At 55.6% G+C, this 27,573-nt stretch overlaps 1 protein-coding gene across 1 annotated transcript; it reads right to left on the minus strand.

Moving 5' to 3' along the window:
* Positions 1 to 11: 11 nt before the first annotated feature.
* TET3 (tet methylcytosine dioxygenase 3) lies at positions 12 to 27,573 on the minus strand (the record flags this gene model as incomplete). The annotated part of the gene is made up of 13 exons (XM_083880426.1): positions 12 to 8,235; positions 8,542 to 8,878; positions 9,217 to 9,354; positions 9,457 to 9,546; positions 9,915 to 10,065; positions 10,244 to 10,452; positions 10,839 to 10,932; positions 11,340 to 11,430; positions 14,065 to 16,279; positions 20,875 to 21,027; positions 21,115 to 21,259; positions 22,159 to 22,292; positions 27,394 to 27,573. The coding sequence occupies 13 exons, from the start codon at positions 27,571 to 27,573 to the stop codon at positions 6,503 to 6,505; spliced, it is 5,670 nt and encodes a 1,889-aa protein (XP_083736552.1). The 3' UTR covers positions 12 to 6,502.

The following is a 27,573-nucleotide window of genomic DNA, read 5'->3' on the forward strand; positions in this document are numbered from 1 at the left end:
ATCCCGCCCTTCTCTCCCCCCATTCCAGCCCCATTCCAGCCCCATTCCAGCAGGAATTCCAGTAGAAAAAGCCATGCAAGACTCGTGTTGAGTGCAAAAAATAAATATAAAATTTATTAAAACACCCACAATATTTTAAAGATATCAGGAATAATACAGCCCACGGCCCCGTGGCCGTGCCAACTCAGAATAAAATACAAATTAAAAAACAAATAAACAAACAAACAAAACCCCCCCCCAAAAAAACAACAGAAAAAAAAGAAAAAAAAAAAAGAAAAAAAAAAAGAAAAAAAAAAAAAAAAAAAAAAAAAAACACACACACACAAAAAAAACCCAAAAACAAAAACAAACCAGAGAGGAGGGGGAGGATCCAAACTTGCAATTTTTAGGCATCCTAAAAAATAAGTTTACTGAAACACTGGAGGAAAGGGTAAAAGAAAAGAAGATTAAGGGGGGAAAAACAACACAAAGAGGGGGAAAAGAAAAAGGGAAAATCATATAAAATAAAATTATCAGCATAAATTTACTGTCCTAGAAGTATCTACAGTTTAATACACATTAATCCTATTGCCTTGAGACATGGGAAAAAATCTACCGGTCCTCAATCCGCCCCGGAAAAAAACTTCATTTCAAGTAACCACAGTCCCGAGCCGACCAAGAAATCTTCAAGTGTGAATTTTTCGGAGCCGCTGGGACACCCCTGCGGTGCCTCCCCCCTCCACCTGCCGCCATCCCACCTCCCCATCTCGATTATCCAAAAAAAAAAAAAAGGCCCAACAAAAACGACAAAACACCCGACCCGCCTCCGATCGAATTTCCGAATCTGAGAAGAAACGGCGCTTTGTTTTTAAATTTGCAATTACCACCTCTTTTTCCTTCGCGCCGCAGTGCAAAAAGAAAAGAAAAAACAAAACAAAAATTTAAAAAATTCCCACCAGCCAAAAAACCTCCTCGCTCCCGGAATCAAAATGAGGCTCAAATTCCGGTGGTTTTGTAAATCCCTGAAGGATGCGGAGAAATGAGGAAAAACCTGGGCGGAAAGGGAAAAAGAAGAGGGCTAAAACTAAGAGGGGAAAAATGAAGGAGGAAACACGGCTGCGAAAGGATCCCTGATTTTGGAAAAGCTTCACCCCGGACTCGCTCATGGGGGCTGAGGGGGGCTGAGGTATTTGCCTGGGTGGGGGTGCGGGGGGAGGAAGTAGCACCAATAAACCCCAAAAAATGTAAGAAAAAAAAAAAAAAGGGGGGGGGGCGGGGAAAGGGGAAAAGAAAGAGCCGGGCAGAAGTGGGATGAGCGAGGCGGGGAGGGGATGAGAGCGAGGAGCTGCAGGAACGTGGGGCTGAGCCTGGACAGTGCTGGGCTGGACACGAGCTGAACATGGGATGGACAAAGAGATGGATGCAGTGATGAACAGGGGCTGGACAGAGACATGAACAGAGATGGACACGGGATAGACACGGGGATGGACACAGGATGGACACAGGATGGACACAGAGATGGACACGAGGATCGATGTGGTGCTGGACACAGGGATGGACATGGAGCTGGCACAGTGCTGAGCACCAGGAGCATGGGGTTGGTGCTGCAGGGGAACAGTGCCAGGACCAGGCCCGGCCGAGTGGTGCTGGGATCTGTGTGGTGCCATGGGGGTGCCCAGTGCCTGAGCAGCACTGAGCTGTGTGCCATGCCCTGCAGGGTGGGCAACCACTGTGTCCATGCTCTGTGCCCAACCGCCGTGTCCATGCTTCATGCCCAACCACTGTGTCCATGCTCCATGACCAACCACCGTATCCATGCTTCATGCCCCAACCACCATGTCCAGAAGCTATGTCCAAGGCCCATGGCCAAGCACTGTGTCCACATGCCCCAGCTCAGCACTGTGTCCACACATTGTGGCCAAGCACCATGGCCGAGCACCAGGTTCACACATGGTAGCCAAGCACCCTGTCCAGGGTGTGTGGCCAAGTGCCATGTCCATGCACTGTGCCTAAGCACCACCACTGAGCACCATGGTCAAGCACCATGTCCACAACATGTTGTCAATCACATCGTGGCCAAGCACCATGGCCAAGGGCCATGTCCAAGCACCATGGGAGAGCACCCATGTTCATGTGCCACATCTGAGCACCATGTCCACCCGCCATGTCCGAGCACCATGTCCACAGTGCATGGCTGAGCACCATGCCCAAGCACCATGTCCACTCACAAGGTCTGAGCACCATGTCCATGCACCATGTCCACACACCCTGACTGAGCACTGTGTCCACACATCATGTCTGAGCACCATGTCCGAGCACCATGTCCATGGTGGCATGGCTGAGCACTGTGCCCAAGCACCATGTCCATGCACCATGTCCACGCACCATGTCCGAGCACTGCAGTCAAGCACTGTCCACATGCCCTGGCTGAGCACTGTCCACACATCATGTTCATGCACCACAGCTGAACACCATGTCCACAGTGCATGGCTGAGCACCATGCCCAAGCACCATGTCCATGCACCATGTCCGAGCACTGTGGTCAAGCACCATGTCCACACACCGTGTCTGAGCACCACAGTAGAGCACTGTGCCTGAGCACCATGTCCATGCACCAAGTCCAAGCACCAAACACAGCACCTTGTCCAAGCACCATGTCCGTGATGCATGTCCAAGCACCGCAGTCAAGCACCAGGTCCAAGCACCAAGTCCAACCACCGTGGTTGAGCACCATGTCCAAGCACCACGTCTGAGCACCACATCTGAGCACCACGTCCATCACACGTGGCCAAGCACTGGGACCAAGCACCATGTCCACACACCATGTCTGAGCACACTGCCGAGCGTCACATCCAAACACTGCACTGAGAACCACGGCCGAGTGCCACGTCTGAGCACTGTGTCCACAATGTGTGGCCGAGCACTGTGCCTGAGCACCATGTCTGAGCACCACGTCTGAGCACCACACCCGCAAGCTGTGGCCAAGCACCATTCCTGAGCACCATGTCCAAGAGCTACATCCATGACCTGCGGCTGAGCACCACAACTGAGCACCATGTCCATGATGTGTGGCTGAGCACTGAGCCTGAGCACTGAGTCTGAGCACTGCATCTATGATATGTGACCGAGCATCGTGTCCGAGCACCACATCCAAGCACCACACCCACCATGTGTGGCCAAGCACCATGTCTGAGCACTTATGTCCACATGCCACGTCTGAGCACCCTGTCCAAGCACTATGGCCAAGCACCGAGACCACACACCTGGCTGAGCCCCGCATCCGGACGTCACCTCTGAGCACCTCATCCCAGGATCACACCCGCCCCCACATCCACAGGGAACGGCTCCACCATGACCCTGGCTGGCGGCACACCTCAGATGCGGCACCTCTTTCAGTTTGCATAAACTCAACCGGCTCCCGGCACGCCTCGAGCTGTCGCTCCGGAAAAGTAAACTTCCTTCTCAACGACATTGCTTATTTTTTTTTTTTTAATCTTGGTTCCTTAATTTGATATATACATTAGTAGCACCTCAGCGAGATGGAATCAGGCAGAAGCGTGATACAGTTTGTTAAAACACCATAGCACCGTTTGTATTACAAGATTTCATTTAATAAAAATATGCCTTATAGAGCCAACAAAGCGTATTCCAGTATTAAAAGGAAAAAATCAGCAATTGAGGCACCTCAGGGATTCTGGTTTCCTTCTCCTTCTCATGCCTCATTCCAAGAGCATCGAGATGGGGGGGACCCAAATTACATCCCCCGTTTCCTGCCCGAGGCGAAGCATCGCGGCCAGAAAAACCAAAGCAGGACAAAGGAGCCGGTCAGGGCTCCCTGTGCCGAGCCCTCCCTGGGGTTTCTACTGTGGGTGTTGTTCTAGCACCATTGTGGCCACGACCTGCTGCAAAATCAGGTCCCCACATCCCACTCATTAAAAACATCCCTCCCCCCGAGCTCCATGACCCCTGTGGCTTCAGCACGGGTGGGATAAGCGCAGCCACCAGGACGGGTAAAGGGAAAAGATTTTGCTTGGAAACAGCCTCTCAGCAGCAAGGGGTAAAGAGCTGTGCATAGATTTCGAGTTTGTGTAGAAGTCTGAAGCATGCAAATTTGTGATGACTGAGAGTTGAGGTAGGTTAGACATTTATGTAGTGTAAAAAAGTGAGACTGTAGCAGTTCTCGCTCCCTGACCCGCAGCGCCGGCAGCTCCCCACTCTCCCGAGCTGAACCTGCCGGGGCCAACGCCACACTGGACCAACCCCTCCCTGCACCGAAAAACCTCTGAGGAAGCAGGACTTAGACAGGTTACACGGACCATCAGCTTCTCCGAACACTCCTTTTCCTGATGCTCACCCCGCCGGGCAGAGCTCCAAGGCACCCCCATCACACCAGCCAGCGACCCCGGGCGATGCCAATGAGGCCGGCACCCGAATCCGGCCCTGGATCGGCCGGCTCCCCTCTCTGCGTTCCAAACCACAGCAAAACGGCGGGTCCCAGCATCACCCGCAGGCATCCCTAAAATCTGACTTGCCGTTGACTCTTACAATCCTGATATGCTATTGGGTATTTATAAGAAAAGCGGGAATAGCTTGTTGAGTTTCCTTGTCAAATATACGTGACTTTACAGATTGCGGTTAAAAAACCAAATGAACCAAAAAAAAAAAAAAAAATTAATTAATGATGAAGGACGGACAAAGCATGTTAAATATTCTGCCAGTATTTACAGTTCTCCCACGATAATCTTGTTTAAAACATACTGCTTCAAGTTGGGGGGAGTGGAAGGAAAGGAAAGGGGAGTTGTTTGCTTTTTAAGTTTCGCTTTCATTTTTTTTAAATCTAGGTGAAAGTGCTTTTAAAAAAATTTCTTTCCCTATTTACAGGTTTAAAATCAGACCATGTAAATGTTCAGGCTGTTTTACCAAGATCCTGCTGATCCGTGCCCATGCGTGAGGGAAGGAAGGTGACAGTAAACACGAGGTGATCCCGCACGGTGACGGCGTCGGCGCTGCCTCGCTGGCTCTCCAAAAGGCACCTCAAAGTGCAAAAGCAACGAACCCACCCAGGGATGCTGGCCCTCGGTTCTGGTCACGCTGCATTCCCAGTGAGCCACAGGGCAGCTCAGCCGCACTCCATGTGTCCTGGCGCGGCTCCGGTGCCAGGTGGGAAGTCTCAACTGAGAGTGTTCGAAAAGCACCACGCAGTTGTCGTCGTTGCTGGGTTATTGGTTGGGTTGGGGTTTTGTTTTGTTTTTTTTTGTTTGTTTTTTGTGGGAAGAACGGCGATCCGTAGGAAGGAGGGATGGCACCTGGGGAGAGAAAGAGCACCGAGCCCCGGCGGCACTGGCCGCAGCTCGCTGGCACCGGCAGGGAAGGCAGACCTGGCAGGGTTTTGGCCAGCCAAGTCTTGGGATTCACTCTTCCCAGAACCGATTGCACAGAGAAAGTCCCCCAGAGACGGAAAGCACCAGACTTTAGCAACAGTGATGTACAGAGAGCAACACTTGCTATTCACAGTTTGGGGTTGATTTGTGGTTTTTTTCCTGTTTTTTGTTTGTTTGTTTTTTCTTTTTCTTCTGTTTTTGTCCCGTCGGCTCCTATGAAGATGCCGCCGCTGCCACTCGCCCTGGAGCTATGGGCAAAAGAGCCCCACATCCAAGCCCAAGTGCAGCCCCCCGGCAGCGGCGTTCCCCAGCCTGGACATGTCCTGAGGTCTCCGGCGCCAGGAGAGACGCCGGCTTACTCCGTGGCGGCAGAACCGATCCCACCGGAGGCGAGGAGCCGAGCAGAGACGCACCGTCCTGGGACAGCCCACTTGCTCTCGGGCTCCCATTGCTGTGAGAAAGAACTCCTCTAACTGCAAAATTGGTATTTTTAGGTCCTTGGAATAAAAATTGGATGTTCAGTGTGTCTGGCTGACAGTAAAGCACACGGTCCCACCAGCACCCACACAGCAGAGCTGGAGGGAGTCACCTCTTGCCTTTAAGCTGGTTTGGTGTTCACGTTGGTTTGGATTCATGATTAGGGTGTTTTTTTTATGTTGGCTTCTCTTTTGAAGATCGGCTTCGTCATTGTCATTGGAGTAAAAAATAAAATAAAGTAAAATCCAACAAATAGGCCATTTTAAGTGGAATTAAAAACCTCTCCTTGCGGAAGAACGCTAGGAAATTCATCTGAGGCTAGATTAAAAAACATGGAGATATAAATATGAGATTACCTAAAATCATCAAACAGCATCATTCCTCTTGGGTTTTTTAACCAAGTTTTGCTTGGTTTGCCAACTCCTTGCCGGGCGCAGCCCTCCAATGGCATGAGCCCGCGCCAGCTCCGCTGCTCCCAAGCGTGCACACTGGGTTAGTTTCCTATGGGTTGGAATTTTTTTTTGTGTGTGGTTGTTGTGTTTCACTTCGGTTTTATCTATTTACTTTTGTTTTCTTCTCCTCCACATCCAAGGAGAAAGCACCACGAAGCAACACCGGGCTGCTTAGGGTTGAGGTAAGATGGGGCCATGGCGGTCGCTTCCATTTCAGATCCAGCGGCTGTAGGGGCCCGTCACCTTGGTGTAGGCGTAGGAGGACACAGTGATGGCAGAGTTGGTAGGGATGGCCACCGCCTGCCGTGTGGGGACCGAGTCTCTCCTCTCTTTGCTGGGCGTCTCAGTCGCCAACGCGCCGCCCCACTTGCGCTTCTTGGCAAAGGCTTTGGTGTCCGGCGGCAGCCCCAGACGCGCTGCCTCCTCCTGCCGGGCCCGAGCCCGCTCTGCCAGCTGCTTCACCTTGGCCTCCCACAGCGCCAGGCCATGGTTGGGCTGGTTCAAGTTCTTGTGTTGGTAGAAGACGAGGGAGATGCGGGTGGGGTGGCAGCGGTTGGGTTTCTTCAGTGGGGTGGTGGCGTGGAGCTCGCGGCGGGCGCACTCAATGAGGATGGAGCCGTGGGCGGGTGCCACAGCCACGCCACCGATGTTCTCATCCAGGAAATTGTGCTCACTGTCTGACCACTCCTCTTCCTCTTCCTCCTCCTCTTCCTCCTCCTCTTCCTCTTCCTCCTTCACTGCCTTCTCTGGCAGATCCTCCTCCAGTCCAAAGGGGTCCCACAGCTTCTCCTGGCGGGGTCCTGCCACCCTCTTCTCACCCACTGCTGCATCCCACGGCTTCTCCGACAGCCCCGGGCTGGGTGCCGGTGTCCCCCGCTCCTCCACCTTCACAGAGCCCCATGGCTCCTCAGGGAAGCTTGGGTGCCCTGGCAGAGCTGAGCTGAACCCCAGTGACCCCAGCAGGCTTGGAGTGCCTGTGCCAGCCAGCGCCGTCTCCCCCAGCTTGCAGGGGCTCCATGGTTTCGGCAGCAAACCTGAGCCATGTGCCGCTGCCGGCTCTCCTGCCAGGACGCTGGACCACTGCTTCTCCGGTGGCGGCAAGCGCACGGCGGCGTCAAAGGCGCTCAGCTTCTCCCGCCCGCCCGAGCCTGGTGCCAGGGTGTTCCACGAGCCTTCGGCCATGTTAGTCCTCTCAGGGGAAGCTGTGCCCTGGGGCGCCTTGAAGGGGCTCCACCGCTGCTCTGGTGCCGTGCCATGTGCAGGGATGCCCGGCAGCGTTAAGCTGGCACCAGGTACGGCCGCAGCACTGGGCAGGGGCTCGATGGCAGGCGGGGGGTCTGGGGGCTCCTGCTTGATGGGCCGGCTGTCAAAACAGTTCTGTGCAAACGATGGTGCCTCCTCTGAGCCCGAGCTAGTCCTGTGAGTCCCGGCCATTGCTGCTGCTGCTTTCTGCTGGCTGGCATAGCGGTTGGCTCGCTCGTAGGTGCGCTGGTGATGGTTTTTGCTCCGCACGTTGTGCGGGATGGGCTCGGGGAAATTGGTGTTCCCGTAGGTGTGGTTGAGGTTCTCCTGCAGCGCTGAGATGTCGGGCTTCTTCTCGTAGCCATTGTTCACCCAGCTACTCCCGTTCCTCTCAGGCGCCCCATAATTGAGAAATTGCGAGGGGAACACAGGGTTGCTGGAAAAGCCATAATACCCGAAGGAGGGAAGTGCGAACTTGGAGTGAAACCCGTTCATGGAAGGCAGATTAGGCTGTGCATAGTAGGAATGGTAAGAGTAAACACTGTTCATGCTGTATGGGTCGGAGGGCCGGCAGCTGCCCAGCACCGAGTAGCTCTCCACCACTGCATTGCCGTTGTACTTGAAGGAGTTGTAATGGCTCTGGGGTTCCACCTTGATGGAAGGTTTCAGCGGCTGTGGGGGTATCCCGCCTTTCAACGCCATACCTGCGGGACAGCACACACAGCCCCTGTGACCTGCTGGCCAAGGAAACCACCAGAGGGGAGCCAGGACCCCAAAACAGTTGGCCAGACTCAGAAATCCCACAGCGATGGGTTTGCCAGCCAACGGCAGAGGCTTGCCACCACCTGGCACACTGACATTGATTCACACCTTTGGGAAAACCCAGGTGACACAGAGATGCCATGCAGCACCACAACACAGCAGCCCAATGAAGTCCCCAACCACATCCCCATCCCCTCGCGTGCTTTCTAGGCAGCTTGGGGCAGCAGGACATCACCTCTGCCCGTTACCTGCATTTGGCTGGAGCGTGGGGAGCTCGAGCGCTTCCTGCTTGATCTTCTCTGGTGTCATCAGCTTCTCTTTCTGCAGCTTCTTCCTCTCAGCAGCAGCTCTCCTGGCTTCCAGCTGCCGCTGCCGGCAGGACTTGGCAGGCTCGGGCAGCTTGCGGACCTCGCGGGGGAAGGACGTGAGCACCTGGATGGCCCCGCTGCCCACCTTGGCATTTTGGTTCTCCTCGCTTCCAAACTCATCCGTGCTGGACATCTTGTAGAGAGGGAGGACGTGCAGCTGCTCATCTTCAGGAATTTTCCCCACCACACGATTGTCTTCCTTCGTCAGCGTGCAGACCTGGCCAGAGCAGGTGCTGTTAGTGGGTTGCTGCTGGATGTGGTCCATGCTGAACAAGCCAAAACCTCCCATTTCTTCCCCACACTGACATGAAGCCACACCAGCCTGGCATTCCCCCAGCCTGCTCTGGTCCTCAGCCAATATTTGGAAACCTCACTTGGGGTTTGGATTGGACAAAAGTAGATGCTGACCCTCTTAGATCTGAAATCATGTGAGGTGTCCCCACAGCAAAGACCTGGAGTCATGAGGGTGAGACAACTGTGGATGTAGCTCCTCAAACAGGAGCATCCCAAATTAAGGAGGAGCACCTTGAAAAGCCCTGCTCAGTGCTTGCTTACCACAGTGCAGCCGTTGTAGAGGTTATGCTGGTCCTTGTGGGCGTGAGCACAGAAGTCCATGCACGCTGTCACTCCCGAGAACGGCCTCCCCTCCTTCAAGCCCAGCCGGCAGTCGATCGCTACATCCTCGTTGGTGACCTGTGGAAGGAGGAGTTGGTTACCCAAAATTCCCCAACACCACCACCCCGCACCTATGCCAGGTGCGTGGCCACTGTTGCCAAGGGATGGGATGACCAGGACCTGGTTTTGGTAGGCTTGTGGTGCCAGCCTCTTGTAAAGCGGAGCAACCTCAGTGGCCAAGTCCTGAAAGCTTCTCCGGAGCAGCTCTTCCTGTGATAGGGAAAAGAGGAGGGTGTTACCCAGGGCTTTTGGCAGTAGGGATGGAATTGGAACAGAGCCCACAGACACCACACAGCACCCAACCCTTCCCATGATATCCACCATGGCACAAAGCATGTAGCGTAAATTCCTTGTGAGGATTTGGCTTTTCAACCTCCAGCCTCACTGTCTGTTGTGCTTTCACTCGCTTGACCAAAGGGCCCTCTGGCTCTTCCCTGGGATTTCTACAGAGGTCCCATTCCTGCCACCTTTCTTTGCTTCATCTCTCTAGTCCATAAAAAAACCCACAAGGAATCCTTTTTTCAGAGTCCTGAAAGGAAAGGAGCTCCGAACCACCCCACTCCATCCACATCACCCACCTCTTTGGGATTGTCTCCCATCAGCCTGAACTTGCGGGGAGTTTTGCTGCGGGCATATTTGCAGCCGTTGAAGTACATGCTCCAGGAGCAGCCGAAGGAGAAGGAAGCACCGCATGTGTTGGGGTCCTTGCCTTGGCACGCGCAGGTCCGGCTGCAGGGGGGACATGGCAGAGAAGTGTCAGCCACTGGTGCCGGCAGCTCTGGGAACAGCAGGGAGCCCCACATCCCATTCCTGCATCCTGTTCCCACATCCTGTTCCTGTGTCCAGTTCCCACATCCCATTCCCATCCCGTCTCCCCAGCCTGGGGCATGCTGGTGGTGGGACTTACTCGTCGTTGAGGCCGCAGCGGCGGCTGGTGGGGTTGCCGTACTTGGTGAGGGTGTCAGTGAGCTCCTGGTACAGCGTGTCCCCCAGTGTGCGGGGGATGCCCTCCCAGGCCAGGATGAGAATGATGATGACGGCATTCTGGCAGTGGTGGCCAGCCCGGTGTCGCACCAGGCACAGCAGTTTCTCCTCTTGGTTGTGTCTGCGGATCACCTGGGAAACAGAGGGGACAAGTCAGACTGCTCCAATAAACACCTCCCAGGGTAGGGAGAATCCCAAAAGTGGGTCCTGGATGTCCTGGATGCCTTCCCCAGTGCCGTTGGAGGGGCAGAGCTGGGCATATTCCCATGGCTGCATTCACCCCATCGGCTTTGGGAGGCTGGGGGGTGCTGCTGGCACTGGACATGCCATTCCACAGGTGCTGAGGGTGGGAAGCCCCAAGGAGTTTCTTTGGGGGTGGATGCAGCTCTTACTTCCTCCTTGCCAGCCACAAATCAAGCATCCCTCCCCTGCCCACTGTGGCCACACCAGCAGGGGAGCTCTGGGTCCATGGAGGCCACAAGCTCAGGGAGGCTGCAAGCAGGATGAGAGGCACTCACCCACTTGGCGATGGGGCAGCCACGGGAACTCTTGCCCTCCTTGCCTGTGTAGATGACCTTCTCAATGCGGATGGCTTTGCCCTTCTCGCCGTACCTGCCAAGGGATGGCCATCAGCCCCACAGCCCCCACACGCATGAGAGCCCCACTGGCCTTCATGGGCCCCTAAGGAGCCCCCACGCACCCTCACCAGACACCACTCACTCTCTCAAGCCCTCACTCTCTCAAGCCTCTCCTCACTCTCACGAGTCCCCACTCACCCTCTCAAGCCCCCCTCTCCTGACAGGACCCTATTCACTCTCTCAAGTCCTCAGTTCCCTGACAGGACCACACTCACCCTTTCAAGCCCTTACTCGCACTCTCAAGCACCCCTCTCTAGATAGGACTTCACTCACCCTGATAGGACCCCATTCACTCTCTCAAGTCCCCACTCCTCTGACAGGACCCCAGGCCCTCCTGCCCTCACAGCCCCCGTGCTGGGCCCTGTAGTGAGGGGCTCTTACCGCTCCTCCATGAGCTCCCGGATGGAGGCCACGGTGGGCCCCGAGCCCAGGTGGGTGTAATATGGCCCCTCATCCTTTTCCACTATTTGCTCTGCAGAGACAGGAGTGCAGGACAGAGATTTTAGGGTTTGCATCTTTGCTGGCTGCCCCAAAAGATTCCGAACACCTGAATTCCCTTAAACGGAGCACTTCGGCATTAAAAATCAAGGACTTGTTAAACAGCAACTCCTCATTCTCTGCTCTGGAAGATTCTGCCAGCACTGAAACACTGCTGGGGAATAGACCCTCACCCATTGACACCCACCCCTTTTTGGGACCCAAAAACTCCCCTGAGCAGCCACAGCCCTTCCAAGCACCCTGGCAGTGACCACAGCTCCATCCAGAGAATCTGCTCTGGCTACTCAAGCTCTGCTGAGTGGGACATTCAAATTCCAAACCCCCTCCTCTTCCTGGACCCACTGCGCCCCACCAGCTCCCACCCAGGGCTCCTGTCCAGAACCTCCCACAGGCACCAGCCCAGCTGGATGCTGCCAAAGCCATCATGGGATGACCTGGGGGCAGGAAACTATTGCTGCCTGCTTCAGACTTTCCCATAGGATTTGGGGATGCTCATGGGATGCCCTGAGGTGGCTGTGCCCGTGCAAGGAAGGTGCTGCTGCATGGCAGAGAGGTGGAAGGATCCTCAGCTACAGGAGGATTTGGGCTACAGGAGAAGGATTTGAGCTAAAGGAGAAGGATTTGGGCTATGGGAGAAGGATCTGGGCTACAGGAGAAGGATACGGGCTATGGGAGAAGGATTTGGGCTACAGAAGAAGAATATGGGCTACAGGAAAAAGATATAGGCCATGGGAGAAGGATGTGGGCTACAGAAGAAAGATGCTAGGCCTGCAGGAGGGTCTTGGGGCTGCAGGAGGATCCTGGGGCAATAGGAGAAGGGAGCTGGAGCTACAGCAGTATACTGGGGCTATGAGAGAGGGGTACTGGGGCTACTGGGAGACACTGGGGCTGTGGAGGTTCCTGAGGCTTCAAGAGAAGGATGGTGAAGCTATGGGAAAAGTGTTCAAAATACAGGAGAAACATGCTGGGGCTGCTGGAGGATTCTGGAGCTTCAGAAGGACACTGGAGCTACAGAAGGATCTTAGAGTTACAGGAGATGGATGCTGGAGCTGCAGGAGGATACTGGGGCTACAAGAAGAAGATCCTGGGGCTGCAAGAAGAGGATCTTGGGGCTTCAGGAGAAGGACACTGGGGCTGCAGGAGAAAGACACTGGGATACAGCCCTGCAACCAACACAAAACCCCTCACACAACAAACCCCTGAGGGCTTTCAGGGCACAAAGGAGCCAGTGTGGGAAGCGATGGATGCTCCAAGCAGCCCCACGGTGCGGGGTAGACCGCCAGCACACCGGGATGTTCCAACACCACTGAGTGGGATGCATCCAGCACCACAGTCAGGGCTGATCTGTCTTTGCATCCTTCTGCTCTCACTGCCCTGATTTTCATTCCTGTCATGTCCAGCTGGCTGGGAGCCAGGCTGAGGAGAAAGCCGTGCTCAGCTGGGCTGCAGCTGTCCAGACAGGGATCAATATGGGACGCGTGGAAAAGGCTCATTTTATTACAGCCTCCAACAGCACCCGCACCCAATAAAGCACCGAGCCTGGCTCCTGCTGCATTTCTTTCTCCCACAGCTTTTCCTTGAGAAAACAGAGAAGTGGAAGGGGGGGAATCCCCCCTCTCCCAGCCCCTAAACAAATCTTTTCCTGGTAAACTCTGAGGCTGGGTTTGAGTGGCTTCAGAAAAGCTTGCCCTCCTCTCTATGGAGTGTGGGCTCATTCCTGCTGCCATTTACAAGCAAATAAATAAATAATCATAAGCCCCACTAATAAAGTGCAGCTTGTGCTTAGCCCAAGGCCTCCTCTCTCACCAGTGGGGGGGGTTCGTTTTTCCAGCTGGATGCCCCAAATCCTCACTCTGCTGCTCCCAGAGGAGCGCACAGGTCCAGCCTAAGTATTGCGGAGGGAATATTCAGCTCCCCATACCCGGATGGAGGTGAACTGAAAGGACTTGGTAGGAATTCTCTAGCACTTGCTGCGAAGTCTAACAAATGCCAAGACACAAAAAAAAAGAACCACAAAAAAAAACACAAATCCAAGAGTTTGGTGATTTTTCAATGCATCCCAGTGGGACTGGTCAGCGAACAAGGCAGCATCCTAGCAGCTAGTATTTCTCCAGTGATAAGCAGAAGCATCAAGCCAAAGTTTAGGTTACTCAAAGCAACCTGAACCAGCTAATTTGGCTAAAAATACCAGGAATAACCAGGTGAGAAGGGTTTTAGGTGGGTTTTGGCACTGGAGCCACCATGGATTCATGGGATTCAGTTGGTTAAGGTCAAATAAAAGGCAAACTCAACAGTCCTTTGGTTTTGCTGCTCATCAAACCCCCCTGCCCCCAGCACAGCCAGTGGCACCAGTGTAACTCCTGTGGTGATGCAGGCAGGCACTTGGCATTTCCATCTAACTGTAAAAATAAGAGAGGAGAAGAGAAAGAAAAAGGGAGCTCCACAGCACTGGGGTTTCACCACGTGAGTGCCTTACCTCCCCAGAAACTGGGGCTTTGCTGGCCCCATGGCTTCACTCCATTATCTACCCAGGTCATTCCCACCCTGCAAAGCCACCTCCTCACTGTGCCACCCTCCTCACCACCCCCCAGCACGGCTGCTCGCTTACCAACACAGTCACAGGTGGGGAATTCCGCCTGTGCCCTCTTGGCCGGGGTGTCCAGGAGGCTTTTGGTCGGCGTGTCCAGGTATTTCAGTGGAGATTCCAAAAAACCGCTCAGGGTTGGTGTCAGTGGCACCTCGTCCTTGGTGGGTGTTCTATTGACGTCGTCCACGTCTGGGTTTTGGCTTTCCTCAGAGTAAAAACATGTGGTAGACACCACGGTGATAGCACCAGAAGATTCAATTTTGATCTGTTTGGGGGAGCGGGCAGTAAAGGGTGGCTCTGACAGCGGCCCCTTCCCTGGAGAGACACCTTTGGGTCCGGCTTGGGGAGCACTGCTTGGAACTGGGGTGGCGGTGGCGGGGGACCCTTGTGGGGCTGGTACTGACCCCCCCGGCAGCTCAGCAGCCCCAGGGGCGAGAGGGGCAGGCGTCTCGGGGGGCGGCAGGTTGAAGTTCTCCCCAAATTCAGCTTCAAATTGTCGAATGAGCTCTTCCAACTTGTCATCCACCATGATGGGAGCTGAGGTGGTTGGCGGGGGGACGGCCGGTGCTTCCTCTGAGCCAGTCAAGCCCGCCGGCGCCATGTAAATTTGGGGGCCCTCCCCGGGGGCACCCCTTTCCTGAGAGTCGGAAGCCGGGGGGACACCGTTCAGGGGGTTTGGTGGTGGGGGGCATGCGGCGGGCAGGGGTAGTGCAAGAGGCTGGTGCGGGAAGGCTGGTGGTGGCTCCGTTTGCATCTCTTCAGCGGGGGGTTCGGTGAGGGGTTCAGCGGGCGCCCGAAACCCCTCTAGGCTGATCTGCCAGAGGGGTGGGAAGAGCGGCTGCGAGTCCTTCTGCTTCGCCTTCTTGATTTGCACTTGCTTGCGGACAGGTTTGGCTGGTGGAGGCTTTTCAGGCGGCGTTTTCTTTTTCTTCTCTTTGGGCTGCTTTTCGAAGGGCTTAGGGGGCGCGGCTGGGGTGCTGGGAGTCCACCAGCTGCTCTGCCGGTCTGGGGCTGTCACTGCTGCCGCCAGGCTTTGCTCGAGGAAGAGGCTGCGCTTGTGGTGGAGATGCTGCTGCAGGACCAGCTGCGTCTTCTTGTGCAGGTTAGGCTCTGGTGGTGCTGATGACAAGTGAGGACCACCCGGTGCTTCTTTGCTGGGTGCTCGCTCAGGGGGTTCCGCTTTGAGGGCTGTCACTTTACCAGCTGCCGCTTCTGGTCTCTTGAAAGCTGCCTTGATGTAGTCGTCAGCATTACCCAGCAGCTGCTCCAGCTCTGCCATGGGGTCTCCAGCCCCCACTGCTCCCTCGGCCTCCAGCCCCCAAGTGGCTGCAAAGCTCCCCCGTGGAGGTGCCGCACCGAAAAATGGCTCAGGTGCTGCTCCTGGCTCTGGCGGGTAACAGGGCTCATCCCCTTGCTGCCACACAGCCCCCGGTGGGCCAAGGGGGCTGGGGCTGAAGGGGACGGCGGGGGGTGGTGGCGGTGGCAGTGGTGGGGGCTGTCCATCGCTCGCGGGTTGGGGCAGAGCAGCTGAGAGCTGTGTGAGGGCTTCGATGGCTATGGCAGTCTGCAGGCTGATGTTCTTCTCCTTGGCGATGGTCAATGCGCTCTGGGAAAAGGGGAGGCCATCGGGTGGGCATGGCTTGGCAGCCTCAGGCACCGGCTGGGGGTCAATAGCACCTTCTGGGGGAGGAGGTGGGGGGATGGCGGCAGTGCGGGGCTGCGGTGATGCCAGCTCTTCTCCAAGAGCCGTCTTGATCTTCTGCTCCAGCCATTCCAGGTAGTCGGGGCACTCGGGGCCGTCGCAGTTGCAGTTGGGGGGCTTCACACCATGCTTGGCCAAAGCCAGGGCAGCCTTGAGGGCATGCAGGTCCTCTCCCTGTGGCACCCCATCTGCCATGCCCAGCCTGCCCCGGCTCATCTCTGAGTCAAACTTCTCATACAGCAGTGATGGTGACCCCGGCGGCGGGAGCTGGTAGGAGGAAACGGCTTCAGCCACTGCTGAAAAGGCCACCAGGTTCCGGACGTCTTCCAAGTGGGCTTTGCCAGTGGCAGGCGGTTGGCCTGGCGACCACCCACTGGGCTCCATCAGCGCAGTACCCCCCGCCTCTGGCCGGCCCCCATTCACCAGGCTGAGCCCGCTGCCCTCATTCAGCCGCCTTTCTTCCACATAATTAATTGGCCCTTCTTCCATTTGGCTTCTGCTGGGTCCATCAACTGTGTCGCCCGCTGAACCTGTCTGTTAGGAGGGAGAGAGAAGAGATGTGAGCATGCCCACATGCCATCGCCCCAACCTTATTTTTTCCCTCTGTTTCCTTTAATTCCCCTTTCCCTGTCTCTTTTTCTGACCAGGGATGAAGATGCAGACAAGTCATGCAAGAAACTGATCGCCACAAGCAAAGCCACACGGGTTCTGCCTGGCTGAGTGAGGAGCAGCTCAGCTCAGAAGGCGGCTGCTTTCCACCACGCCAGCCCCATGTCACCCACGTCCCCACCACCTGCTTTCGAAATTGCTCACAGGACTGTTCGGGATTTCCATCACCCACCAAGGGCGACACACACGGGGTGGGACAGGGAGGGCGTCCCTGACTGCGGTGACACAGTTTGCCTTCAGTGAAGGAAGCAGCACAAGGAGGAGAGGGGGGTTTTTGGAGCCGTGCCAGGAGTGAACATCCTGGCCAGGAGCAGCCGTCCTTCGCCGGGGGGCCGCGGCACAGCAGGAAGCCGCCAAGTTGGCTACGCTGGTGCCAGGGGCTGCTTTCACCTCAAATAACCCAGCTGGCATCCGTATCAACATGGCTGCCCAGGGCCCCTGGCAGCGCTGAGTGGCAGTGCTGGCAGCACCAGTGGTGTGCCAGGGACACATCAAACCCACCCGGCCACACCAACACCAGGGTGTGGCACCCAGGTAGCCCAACACCCCACCGTCTGGGTTGGATACCCTGATTTAGACCCTCCAAGGGGTTCTGCCAGTGATGGAGGGGATCTTTCTGTTTTCTGTGGTGCTATCCCACCTTGGCAGTGGGGATTTCGGTGTCGGGTGCTGGTAGTGCATTGAGCCGTTTGCCAATAACCAGGGGGAACTTCCAGCAAGCTAAAAATACAGCAAAGTTCACTGGAAAAACCATGCCAAAGCAAGCAGAGGCTGTGGGCAGAGTTTCCTGCCTCTGGATGGTGCCGGCAGCGGCTCATGGGAAGGATCCACAGCTCAGATTCATGGGGAGACACGAAATACAAAGTTATTGCTCTGAGTTAAGCCCGTGTTCCAAGTGCCCATGTGTGGCTATTTTAACCCTTCAGGCACCACGGCTTCCACACAGAGTCCTTCATCCTTCTCGGTGAGAGCGTGAGCACAGCCACGCTGGAGAGATAAGAACGCTACGCTGGAGAGATAAGAACACTGCTGACTCCGGCGAAACCTCGCAGGAACCACTCCCAGCACGACTCTTTTCAAAAAAACCCTTTTCCCCAGCAGTGAAAACCCCTAGGGGAGCATAGTGCTGGTGCGGATCGCTCTGGCTCCACTCTGGCATCACCCCGGTGCTGCCCTAGGTTTTTAGAGGGGCTCTGGTGCCTTCAGGGCATCCGCGGAGCCGCGAGCGATGGGACCGGTCCGGCAGGTCTGGGGAGAAAGTGCTTCTCTCGCAGCCCGAGCAGGGTGGGGACAGCACGCCTCCACTCTCCTTTGCAAACCCAGAAAGGAACAGCCTCGCCCGTCCTTCCTACGCCTCATCTTCCTCCTTCTCCTCCTCCTCCTGCCCAGCCAAAGGGGATTTTCCCAAATGCTGGGGAAATCAATGCCCTGAGCTCCTTCCCCCCTTCCCCCCTTCCCCCTCCCTCCCCCCCGCCCCCGGTCAAGGGCTTGGGGGGACACGCTAGTGCCCTGAAGTGTCGCGGCAGTGATGCCAGCCCAGAGAAATTTTGGCAAACCTGTTTTGCTCCGGGTGGGGAGCAGCCTCAAGGGTTTCCTCAGGGAGGAACCTGCTGGGAAAGGGCAAGGAAAGCCCCAAAAATCAGCCGCAGGGCCAGGGAGGCACCTTGGGCTGCTCCATCCCATAAACTGGGTCACGGAACTGGGCTGGGAATGTAGGAAAATAGTCCATCGTGTGAACTACGGGAAGGAGCTAACATCCCCCGCTGCTCCTAAAGAGTTAACCTGAAAGCCACAACCTTCCCCAAATCAATGGAGGAAAAAAACTTCACATTCACATGCATAGAGATAGATAGATAGATAGATAGATAGATAGATAGATAGATAGATAGATAGATAGACAGACAGACAGACCGACCGACCTTTTTTTTTCCTGGCTCTCCCCTCCAGCTCCTTTTGTTCCTAGCCCTGTTGGCTGGGAGATGGAAAGACCTCACAGCTTCTCCCCAAAAATAGATCCCCCTTCCCCACCCAAACACACTCTGACTGCATCCACAGCAATCTCCCCTTCACTGCCCAATTCCTTCCATTCACCGCGGGAAAAGATAAAAACTGGGGAGGGGAAGCCAGCGGGGGAGGGGTGGAAATAAATTAAAATAAAGAGAAAACCAAGCGATATGGTTCGGGTTAACTCAGCTGCTCCTGCACATCCCCTTCTGCATCCTCTGGGCGCTATAAAAGGGGAGAAAAATCCCCGTGAGGACAAAAACTTGTTTTTCTTAGATCAGTTTTTCCTCTTTTTTTTTTTATTTTATTTTATTTTATTTGTGTCCCCCCCCCCCCCCCCCAAGTTTAAATGCCTTAAACAGAGGGAAGGAAGGAAAAAAAAAAAAAAAAAAAAAAAAAAAAAAAAAAAAAAAAAAAAAAAAAACACCACAGGCTGAGCCCGGCTTGGAGCGTTTCCAGCCTGGGCTGCACTCCCTGAGAATAGTCCAGAGCCGCTTATAACACAGCGAGCGCTGGGGAGCGCGGCGGGGCACGGTGCCGGGTTCGGGGACGCCTCTGGCCGAGCGGCACTTACGTGTGGAGGGGCGGGAGGCGAAGCCGCGGGCGATGGCGGGACCGTCCAGGGAGGAAAGACCGAGCGGGGCCGCGGGAGCACCGGCCCTCCCCGCCCCCTGCCAAACCAGCTGCAGGAGCCATTAGTGCCGGCGCCGCGCGCACGTACGGACCGGCCGGCGACGGACGGACGGACGGACGGACGGATGGACAGCGGAGGCCGCACGACAGCCCCGCTACCCGCCGGCCTTGGCCGGGCCCCGAGAGCCGCCTCGACCGCCACGGGGAGCACGGGGGGGACTCGGCGGAGAAGGACGGCCACAACTCCGGCTGCTGCGGCAGGAGCAGCGGCTCCGTAGATCCACTGCCCTAGTGATTCCCACGCCCTACAGATCCTGCTGTCCTGTCGGTCCTGCTCCCCCTTATTGCCCCATAAATCCCAATGGCCTGTAGGTCCTGCTTTCCTATAGATCCAGTAACCCATATATCCAGCAATCCTACATATCCACCCACCCTATATAACCTATACAACCAAGAAACTGTATATCCAGCTGGATATATACATCCAGCGGCCCTATATGATCAGCAATCTCTTACACCTCCACCAACCTGCATATCTAGCAGCTTATACATTCAGCACCTTAAATATTCCACAATCCCACATATCCAGTAACCCTAAACACTCAGCAATCCTAAATATCCAAGTCTTGTATACCCAAGCATGGGACCTATACATCCAACAATTATATATCACCAGTAGTCCATATATCCAGCAACTCTACACATCCAGCAACCTTATCTATCCATCATCCCTATATATCCATCAGCCCTATAAAATCAGCAATCTTATACATCCAGCAATACAGGAACCCAATATATCCAGCAGCACAGATATTCTACAATCCTATATATCCACCAGTCTTAAACAACCAGCAGCCCTAAATTCCTGAGTCCTATAAACCCAGCAACTCTATATATCATATGGTGACCTATACATCCAACAGCCCTGTATGGCCAGGAACCTGGCTATTCCACAGTCTTATATCCAAAGCAGCCTCAAACTGACCAAAAACCAAGGACAAGTTGGGTCCCTGGTGGGAGAGACAGACACCTCATCCATCCATCCATCCATCCATCCATCCATCCATCCATCCATCCATCTTCCAGCCCGAGTTCCAAACCTGCTTTTCCTCCTTTATTTTTCTAAGTTTCACTTTTTCAAATTATTCCTTTCAAATCTTTGCTGGTACAAAAAACAAACCCACCCAAAAACATCAGGGAAATGGATTTGAAATCCCTTGTCCTCCCAAAACACCTGGTTCCCCACAACAGGGGCCCAAAGATTCCCCAAAATGAATATTTTGGGACTTTGTTAAGCCCCTCGGCAGGAGCCAAATGAGTCAGGAGCTGCAGAGGACAGAGCAACTCAGCACACACACAGCAGATGCTTGATGCCATCCCACTGCAAAAACCACCCAATTTGAATAAAAGTGGAGAATTTGAGGGCCAGAGGAAGCTTAGTGGGAATGCTGAGCGCTTCCCAGTGGCACCAGGGTGGCTGTGGGGGCACCGTGTGCTGAGGCTGCAGCGAGGGCACGGCCGGGAGCCGCAAAGGTCAGCAGGAGCTGCTGCCAGCCGGCGGCACGGGCCGGCCAAGAGGGAGCTTGGCTGCCGGCCCCGCTCCAGTGGAGCCCAGCCAGCCCCGGCATTCAGATTGTGGTTTTCCTCCTCTGGCAACAACTCCGGGGATCCTCCGTTGGGATGGTGGCTTGAGGGCACTGCTGGGGGAAGCCCTGAGCATCCCTGAGCGCTGGAGACCCTATAATAACAACCCACTCAGCTGGTACCACCAAAGGGCTGTGCCAGGGACAGGAATGGTGCTGCAATCACACACACATTCCTACCAGGACTGATGCTCCTGGGGAGCAGTGTTCTGCACTGCCAGACCCCAAGAGATGGGAAACCCCTTCCTGGTCCCAATCCACCGCCACAGTTCCCAGTTGCAAGCAGGAGGCCGGCCAGAGAAGAGCAGATGACCTAAATCCAATTTGACGCCCCTGAAAAGGGAAATTCAAGGAAATCTGGGAAGGCCAAGTGCCGAGTCAGAGTTGTGAGAGCCCCCAGTTCCCCCCTGGCTGGGGTACCCACAGCACCGGCTCGCAGTCCCACTGCCTCTCACAGCCGCAGGCAGCCACGGCTGCCTCTCTTGCCTTGTTTTCCAAGCTGTTTCCATGGCCCCGGCTGACCCCAGCATTGGGGCTGAGCTGCTCACTCCTGTCCTCATTTAGCCTGGAGAAAAGCCGGAATAACGATGATGCTGAGGGAGCTGAGCTGATTTATGCTGAGGGAAGCCCGACTCTGCTTTACTCCAGTCCCAAGAGCACTTTCGAGAACCCCCATGGCCATGACCCCTCTCTGGACGGCACTGGAGCAACTATTACATCCCCTTTTCCTCCTCCTTTGGGGTACAATGAGCCGGTCAAATGTGATATAGCCCCACTCCCAGCTCCTGCACTGGCATCCCATGGGTACTGGGGGTTTGCAAGGGAGATAGAGGATTTTTTTCAGGGTAGAAAAAAAAATTTGTCCCACCTCCAACCCCCTTGTTTCCTCAAAGGGAAAAGTATTTTCCCTTTTGGAAGGGATACTTGAGTGAGGATGTTTGGGGTCAGGATGGCTGGGGAATGGATGCTCAGGGTGGGAATACTCAAGAGTGGGGATGCTTAGGGTTGGGGTATTCGGGGCAAAGATTCTTGGGATCAGGAATGCTCAGTAAGGGGATGTTCGAAGCAGGAATGCTCAGTGAAGGCTTGGGGTTGGAATGTTTGGAGGGGGGATGCTCAGAGTGGAGATGCTTGAGGTCAGGACACTTGGGGAAGGGACATTTGGAGCAGAGACACTGGGGGCAGGGAGACTCAGAGCACGGACATTTGGAGCAGGGACACTTGGGACAGGGACATTTGGGGCAGGGACACCTGGGGCAAAGACATTTGGGGAAGAGACACTCAGGGCAGGGACACTTGAAGCAGGGACACTTTGGAGCAAGGACACGGGGCAGGGACACTCAGGGATGCTCAGCTCTGTGGACAGGTGAGCGCTGCCTCAGCAGCTGCTCCCAGCAGATGCTCCCACTGGAGCAGTTTTTGGGAAGCCGGATGCCACGGCCAAGCCACAGCATGTGCTCCCACCACGCTGAGCCTTCCCAGTGCAGCGTGGAGCCGAGCTGGGAGCCGCCAGTTGGCGCAGGCAGGGGGAAAGGCTTGGCACAGCACAGAGCCTCATCAGGCTGCCGGCTCCGGGCGGACAGGGAGGGATCCGAGCTCTTGAAAGGGAAAAGAAGGAGTAAAAAAAAAACCAAACAAAAAACCCCACGGGACTATTTTTGTTTCTTGAAGCAGCTTTTTCCTTAAACACAGCTGGCTCCCCTCATGCCAGCTCCCAGATTGGCACTGGGGCTGGCTTGGCAAGGCTGAATCACCATGCCTGCTCCCTCCCTGGGGAAGGGAAAGGACGGGTGGAGAGGAAGATGGAGAGGAAGGAGGGGAAGAAGGTGATAGGAAGGGGATGAAGGGAAAGAGGAAGGAGAAGAGGGAAGTGGAAGGAGAATAAAGGGAAGGAGACTAAGGCAAAGAGGAAGAAGATGAAGAGAGGGAGATGAAGAGAAGGGAGAAGGAGAAAGGCAAGGAGAAAGAGAAGGGAAAGAAGGGGATGGGCAAAAGAGAATAGGGAAGGAGAAGGGAATGAAGAGAAATGGGCGGAAAGGTGAAAATGTGAAGGAAGGGGAAGAAGGAATGGGAGAAAGGGGATGGGCAAGGAGGGGAAGCAGAGATAGGAAAGGAAGATGGGGATGGGGAGGGAGGGAGGGAGGGAGGGAAACATGGGGAAGAACGGTAAAGGGGCAAGGAAGAAAGCGACAGGGGCAGGGAAGGAAGAGGATCCATATGGGAAGGAAGTGGAAGCGCATGGGCTGTGTGGGAAACGCCTGGGACCTCTCCCCACCTCACCCAGCCCAGCTGCATTTCCCATCCCACTCCAGCCTAATTTCACAGCCCTGCTGCCAGCATTCCCCACAGGACCTGTCTCCTCTCAGCCATTCCAGCCCCCACAGCCCCCAGTGGAGGCACTTCCACCCTGCTGATTGCTTTGCACTGCAAATCCAGGGGAAAGGCCAGATTTTGAAGAGAAGGAGGAAAGGCTTCCCACAGCCATGCACTGACCAAACTGCACCCCAGTTTTCAAGGCTTTTTCCCCTGCTTTGAACAGAGGAGGAGTCCCTGCACCCTCCTGGTCCCCAGGTGCAAGTCAGGGATGTACCCAAGGGTGCTTGGCTCCCCTCCAGGTCATTCCCATCCTGTCATACCTGGGGGATGGTGCTGTGCCCCCCCTCCCCGGGACATGGGGCTCCTCACGCTGCCACACAGCCCAGCCTTCAACAGAGGAGGAGGAGGAGGAGGAGGAGGAGGAGGAGGAGGAGGAGGAGGAGGAGGAGGAGGAGGAGGAGGAGGAGGAGGAGGAAGAGGAGGAGGAGGAGGAGGAGGAGAACCAAGTGTGCCACCACCCTCCCACCCGGCAAGCATGGGCAAGTCAATGGCGCGACAGCTGGCGGGCAGGAGCCGGGAGATGAGTGGGAGCCGGGCCCTGCCCCATCTGGGAGCAGGGAAAACGCTGCCCCTGCCGAACCTGGAGCTGATTTCCCTGCCACAACGCATTTCCCATGGGGAAAAGCATCTCGTGGCAAGTGGGAGACACAATCCCTTTGGATAAAATCCCTTTCCAAAGCTGGAGAAAGGTGCACAGGGAGGAAAATGTGTTGGGAGCACGGATACTGGCTCAGCATCAGAAAACTGCAGCACGCTGTACAAAGAAGTCCCTTTTTCTACCCAAAAATTTCAAGCTCTCCTGCTATCCCACTGCCTCCCTGGGGGCTGGGGCCGCTGAGTCAGCACCAGCACTGCTGAGTCACCAGGGCCACCTCAGCCGATGAGCTCAGCGTGGGAGTTTGGCATCTCCACGCTCACTGGCATTGCTAGGCCCCCAGGAGTCCTTTGCCAGCACCTCTGCCAGCATTTTGGGGTCTCACCAGCTTTTTCTCACTCATCCCCAAAACCACACCAATCAGCATTGCCTTAAATCCAACACTACAGAAACACAACCAACAAAGGGTGAGGAAGCCAGGGAAGCCAGTGACGTTTCAACTCTTCTCACCCTCCAACCAGCACCGTGGTCCTCTCCAAAAACACCTCACCACAGACCACCCACGAGCCAGGATGGCAGCCATGGTCACCATCCGCATCCTCCCCATCTTGCTCGCCAAAAGTGGAAACGGGAATGGTAAAAAAACAGAAAAATGAAGTCTGGTTTTGCGTTTTCTTTTCCCGCTCTCTGGGGTCAGCAGCACCACGGGGGAAAGCACCAACGCCGCCTCCGGCTTCCCTGGCCCCGGTGACGGGGTTGATGACTCACGGGGAAGGAGGGGGGAAAGCTGCGCGTGCACGGGGCTGTCATGTTTGTAAACCTAAAAAAAGCCATGTGCGGGCAGGCAGCGTGCTCCGGCCGGCAGCGTGATCCAGAGGGGAGGCAGTGTGATCCAGAGGGCAGGTGGCATGCTCCCAGTGTGATCCAGTGATTAGTGTGATCCAGAGGGCAGGCACCAGGCTCCCAATGTGCTCCAGAGGGCAGGCAGGATGCTCCCAGTGTGCTCCCAGTGCACTCCCAGTGTGCTCCAGCTGGCAGACAAGCTGTTCCCAGTGTAGCTCAGTCAGTCAGCAGTGCATTCCCAGTGTGCTCCAACACCAACCATCCAAACCAGGGAGGCTCATGGAGATACCTGGCATGGCTGGGAGAAGCCGGCACTGCCACCAGGGCTGGTGCAGCCATAGCGTTAATAAGTGCCAGGGCTTTAATTGCAATGGCGTTAATTGGTGCAGATTTAGACGTCTGAGGTTTAACTGCAGTGGCTTCAATGCAACGGCCTTAAGTGCAGAGGTTCTAATTGCAACACCACCAGGTTCCTCAGAGGCTCAGTGTCTTTGGAGCCACTCACTCTGTTGCTCCTCATCCTGCTCCCCATTCCCTGCTCCATCCCAGCAGGCTGCAGCTCCCGGGATGTTTCTCCATCCTTTCCAGCCAGGCTGAGAAGCAGAGCCGCGGTGAGTGGGGCTATGTGACTAGCCCTGCGGCGACAAACCCTCTGGCCACCCCACGGTATTCCTGGCATCCGCGCTGACAACTGCAACATTTACAACTTGCTCCAACCCTTTTTTTTTTTTTTTACAGCATTTTCAGGGCTTGGGGCGGTTCGGAATATTTTTTTCCCCGCATTTGGCTGCGATGGGAACTGCAGGCTTAGGAGCTCATAGTCCTCAGCTCCCCCCTTCGACAGCAAAATCTCATTTAATCAAAAGATGCAGCAACTGGATGTGCAGAAGCACTTCACTCTCGCTCTCTTTTTTAGCTCCTAAGAACTGCCATTCTAGCTGTAGCAAAAAAAACCATGCTGCATTGTCCCCACGACACGGCTCCCTCCGACAGCTCTGCCTGCATATCCCAGGCCACCCTGCTGCCCAAGAAAAGGAAATTTTGGCTCCGGGACAGGGGAGAAAACTGGGGCTGAGCTGGGTTTGCAGGGCTGGCAGTGGTGTGGTGGGCAGATGTGAAGTGTGGATGGAGCTGATCACAGCTGTTTCACCTCCAGCCTCTTCCCGTTTCATTTCATCTCCCCTTGGATGCCGGCCCGGGGAGCAGGGGAATAAATAAAAAAAAGCTCTTTCATCCTCAGAAATGGTCTGGCACCCTTTTACACAGAGCTCAAAGCACCAAGATTAAAGCGCTGGCAGAGGAGGGAGCAGGGGGGTGTCCCCAGGAGGCATCTTGGGCCATCTATCTCATCGCAGCCCGCATCTCCATCCACAGTGGGGACAGTGAGGGGACAGTGGGTTTTGGCACTGGCCCCTTCGTGACATCCCCTTGAAAGGACTCCCTGAGCACACGTGGAGCAAGAGAATGCTCCAGGGGCAGGGAATGGGGACCCCAGTGCCACAGGGACAGGGTAAGCTGGCATGTGCTGGGACCGAGGACCCCAATGTCACAGGAACAAGGGAGCCCAACACAGGCAGGAAGAGCACTGGGACTCCAGGGGAACACGAATGGGGACAAGGGAGCCCTGTCTAGGCAGGGAAGAGCTGTGGATGCCAGTGGCATGGGAATGGGGACAAGGGACCCCGCACATGCAGGGAAGGGGGGATCAGGAATGCCAACACTGCAGAAACAGGGAGCAGGGAGCCAAGCATGCACAGGTGGGGGACAAGGGACACCGCTGCCACAGGGACAGGGGCCCCTGGCACACACAGACAGGGGACTGAGCACACCAATGTCACACTGATGGGGACCAGGGATCCCAGCACACACAGGCAAAGGACCACAGACCCTGAAAATGTGGGAATGGAGACTGGGAACACTGGTACATGCAGGAAGGTGTCTGAATATCCCAACGGCATGGAGACAGGGACCAGGCATCCCAGCACCTGCAGACAGGGCACCAGGGACCCCATGAGGACAAGATTTGAGGACTGCAGCACATAAGGGAAAGGGATTGGGGACAAGAATGAGTGACTGCAGCACATGCAGGACCAAGGACCCTGGTGCCATGGGGACAGGGACTGGGGACTTCAGCACATGCAGGCAGGGGACTGGGGACCCCAGTGCCACAGGGGCAGCTCACTCCCAGTGTGCCAGCGCCAGGGACACCCCAGCAAGGGCTTTTTGGGACACAGACCTGAAGCACGACCATGTATCCCAGAGCTATCACGCCACCACTTCGCCACCCCCATTCCCAGCTTTGAGGCCAGCAAAGCCCCTCAAAGGAAAGGCCAAAATGCTGGGGACACACATTTTGCCTTCCCCAGATCCGGAGCCACCTTCCCCCTTAATTACCTGTGAGAAAGAGTCCATGTCGGGCAATCCTTAAAACAAACCTTATCATAACTAACAAAGTGCCAAAGGCCAAGAGTGAGGCCTGTTTATGGGGCACCGTAACAACCTGTGAGGACTCTGCTCCTTTGCTGCCCAGCCCTTCCCAGTGTGATGCAACCTCGGGGCCGCTCACTGCATCCCGGCATGGCGCCGAACCCACCGCCCCAGCACCTGCCACCAGCTCTATCTATGATTTCTTTTTTTTTTTTGCACAGCATCCGCCGCTCCGGAGGCAGCTCCGGCGTTGGCGGGCGCACGCGCCGGCGCATCTCCGGGTGTGAGATCCAAAGCATCCCCATCCCTGTGAAAACACGTGGTGCCAAAAGCCGCTCACCGCCGACTCCAAACTTCGGGGCGGCTGCACGTTTTTGGCAATACTCTCCCCCTGACCTGGGCGACGTCCCTTGGAGCCACCAGCATCTGCAGCTGCTTGGATGCCAAAACTGCCAAACCGCACCACTCTTGGCACTGGGATAACCAAAATCACCGCCTGGGCGGGTGAGTGAGACGCCCCTGAGGAGGACCATCTGCTTTTTCTGTCCACCTCCATCGTGCCGTGACGAAAAGCGGGGGGTGCCCGCGCCGGACCCCGGGTCCTCGTAACGGCGAGGGATGACAGCTGCCACCGGCAT

The sequence above is a fragment of the Zosterops lateralis genome (genome assembly GCF_965231275.1).
Source record: "Zosterops lateralis genome assembly, chromosome: 30".
NCBI lineage: Eukaryota > Metazoa > Chordata > Aves > Passeriformes > Zosteropidae > Zosterops > Zosterops lateralis.